The sequence below is a fragment of the Loa loa genome (assembly GCF_000183805.2).
Source record: "Loa loa unplaced genomic scaffold supercont3.313, whole genome shotgun sequence".
Lineage (NCBI taxonomy): Eukaryota > Metazoa > Nematoda > Chromadorea > Rhabditida > Onchocercidae > Loa > Loa loa.
In genome coordinates, this window is record NW_018108493.1 from 1 (window position 1) to 2963 (window position 2963).

Below are 2963 nucleotides of genomic sequence, written 5' to 3' on the forward strand. Positions count from 1 at the left end.
TAATAATAATAATAATATAATAATAATAATAATAATAATAATAATAATAATAATAATAATAATAATAATAATAATAATAATAATAATAATAATAATAATAATAATAATAATAATAATAATAATAATAATAATAATAATAATAATAATAATAATAATAATAATAATAATAATAATAAATAATAGTAATAATAATAGTAATTCATATTATGCTAAGTGGAAATTTCTTACATATAATTAATCACCTGAATATATTCAATATTGGTGATCGTTTTCATAATTATCTCCTCATTAATAGCTTTAGAATCGATCTTGCTATTATCCATATTATTGGTATTATTTGTATATGATCGTAAACGAACACCATAAAAATTACGTTCCAAATGAATATCAAAACCAGTAATTTTAGCAATTGGATAGGTAAGATTGGTTGATTCACTACGTTTTTTACCCGTTTTCTCTTTCCTATATTCCTCCAATAATGCACTCTAAAAAAAAAAAACAAAAACAAATAAATGATGAATTCCTAGTATTATTCTTTATCGATTAATTTCATATTTTGAAAAATAAAAATTTCAAAATTTAATTTTCATCCAGAATTTAAGCATTTAATATGTTAAATTATGTAGTGAAAAAATAGTATGGAAGAAAAAAAAAGGGAAGAAAAGATTATTAAAACAAACAAACAAACAATATTCTTAAAGAATTTGGTGAAAATTCCTGAAAGAAATATCCATTATATTATTTTTGTACAAATCAATCTATTCAATAATTAAATTAAAATAGATCATAAATAAAAGGGAATGAAATGTACGTGAAAATATTCGATGACAATATTTGTATCACATAAAAACCCGCATATTTCACCGTATACGAATTGTTCACCGGTTGAAGGCACCTGAACAGTGAAATTATCCATAAAATATCGATGTAATCGAACTGCTTCTTCCAAATACTTCAAACGATGCATGGAACCACCATCACGAGCTTGTAGCATTAATGTGGTAAGTGTTGGATCACCTGATATAAAACGGAGATAAATTAAAAATAAACTTCCAAATGTTATCATTGAATTATTTATCCGGATCATAGATCATATCCGGAACATTGCTAAAAGTTGTATTCCAGAAATTTGGGAATATTGGATTAATTAAGATTCAGAAGTTATATGATTAAGCTTGATCATATCCGATCAAAATTTGAATTTTTGAATTGAAGAAAGGAAGGATTGGAAAATCTTTTCAAGTACTATACAATCTTATCAATTTATCATAACATCAATTATATGACAATTTTTACTAAAAGAAATACCTTTCAAAGATAATCTATCAATCATTTAACCCTAAACAATCCAATATTTAATGCCACTAAAATCAATTCAAATTCATTAAATTTCAATTTTAAAATCTCAACAAGTTTCAACTTCATTCTTCCCTTCCCCTTCTTTTTTTTTAAATTAATGAAAAAACTAACCAAATGAATTAGTGAATTCTCGTAGTAAATTTGCTTCACGTCTTGATGGTGATGTTGTCGGGGTATAACCATCACGAACTCGATCTTCCAATTTAAGATAATAAATTCCAAATGACATAATTGACATGATGATAGCAGCAATGACATATGCAAGTGGATATGAACCAATACTAAAACCAATCAAGCGGAAAACCCTTCGTAAAGTTATCTGTTGACAAAATGCTAATAGTTTGGATGCTTTTGCACCTGAAATATTTAATTTATTTTAAAATTTTAACATATCCAATAATATTTTCGTAATGAATTAATTAATTAAAAGTATCATTGCTTCATTCATTATGTAACATATAAATGTTTCAAATTAATTAATCAATATTTTATTTCCTAAAAATTTCCAAATTTTTTTTTTTTGGAATTCAATTTAAAATTCTATGATATATTTTACAATACTATGCTATATAATCTTACAAATCAAAATAACTTATTTCAAAATGTTTCAATCTTCGATAGAAGTGTAATTTGAGAATTTTAAAAATCTAAAATAATAAATTGTATAACATACAATTCAAAATAATTATTATATTATATCATCTAAGATATTTTTTTAAGATTAAAATGTAATGATAAGATGATAATCATACAAGATATTTCTTTAAAATTGAAATATAATGATAAGATGATAATATCATCTTACTATAATAATCTTCCAATAATTTTCATCTAATATTAAAATAAACAATAACTAACGATTATTTGCGCTCGTTGAACTGATACTAAGTGGTAACTCTTCCTGCATTTCACAACATTCATTATCATTAGTATTTTCAATCAAATCAATCTTGAAATTAGAACGTAATTGTTGGCTGGTTGATGCAATTTTTGTAAGTAACGTTGACATCGATACTGTATTGAATTGAATGGATAATATAGGAATTTCTAAAGCATTATGCCTCTAAAAATTACTTTTTTTTTTTTATGAAAGAATTATTGATAATCACATAAATAAAACGTATATATCAATAGATTTTACATAAAATAATCGTTGATAAATGGCAATAAATATTTAAATGATTTATTAAACTGATTGGGAAAGGTGATTGGTTGGGAAAGGTGATTGATTGGGAAAGGTGATTGGTGATTGGTTAGGAAAGAGTTATCCTTAGTTTAGTGTTAAGGTAATCCGGCTTGATATGATTGAAAAGCAATGATAAAGTATCGGTATACCAGGTAAGATTATAAACAGAACTAATTCCATCCGTTTTATAGTTGTATTGGACAAGAAAGAATTTCCACTTTTAGAGTTATTTAAAGGATTATACATTGATAAATAATACATAGAGAAAGAATAGATATGATGATAGATTAGAAATATGAGGTTAAATTATTACAATGATCACCGTAATCATGATGATTTAGACAGTAAGATGATAAGGAATGAATGATGGAGTTTTGAGCATTACTGTAAATATGATAATTTTGGACTGTGAGATATT

The 2963-nt window shown here is 24.1% G+C and overlaps 1 protein-coding gene across 1 annotated transcript; it reads right to left on the reverse strand.

Moving 5' to 3' along the window:
• Window positions 1-224: 224 nt before the first annotated feature.
• Window positions 225-2368, reverse strand: LOAG_14149 (hypothetical protein; the record flags this gene model as incomplete). Its single annotated transcript, XM_003149649.1, has 4 exons — window positions 225-485; window positions 812-1017; window positions 1471-1716; window positions 2218-2368. The coding sequence occupies 4 exons, from the start codon at window positions 2366-2368 to the stop codon at window positions 225-227; spliced, it is 864 nt and encodes a 287-aa protein (XP_003149697.1).
• Window positions 2369-2963: the final 595 nt, after the last annotated feature.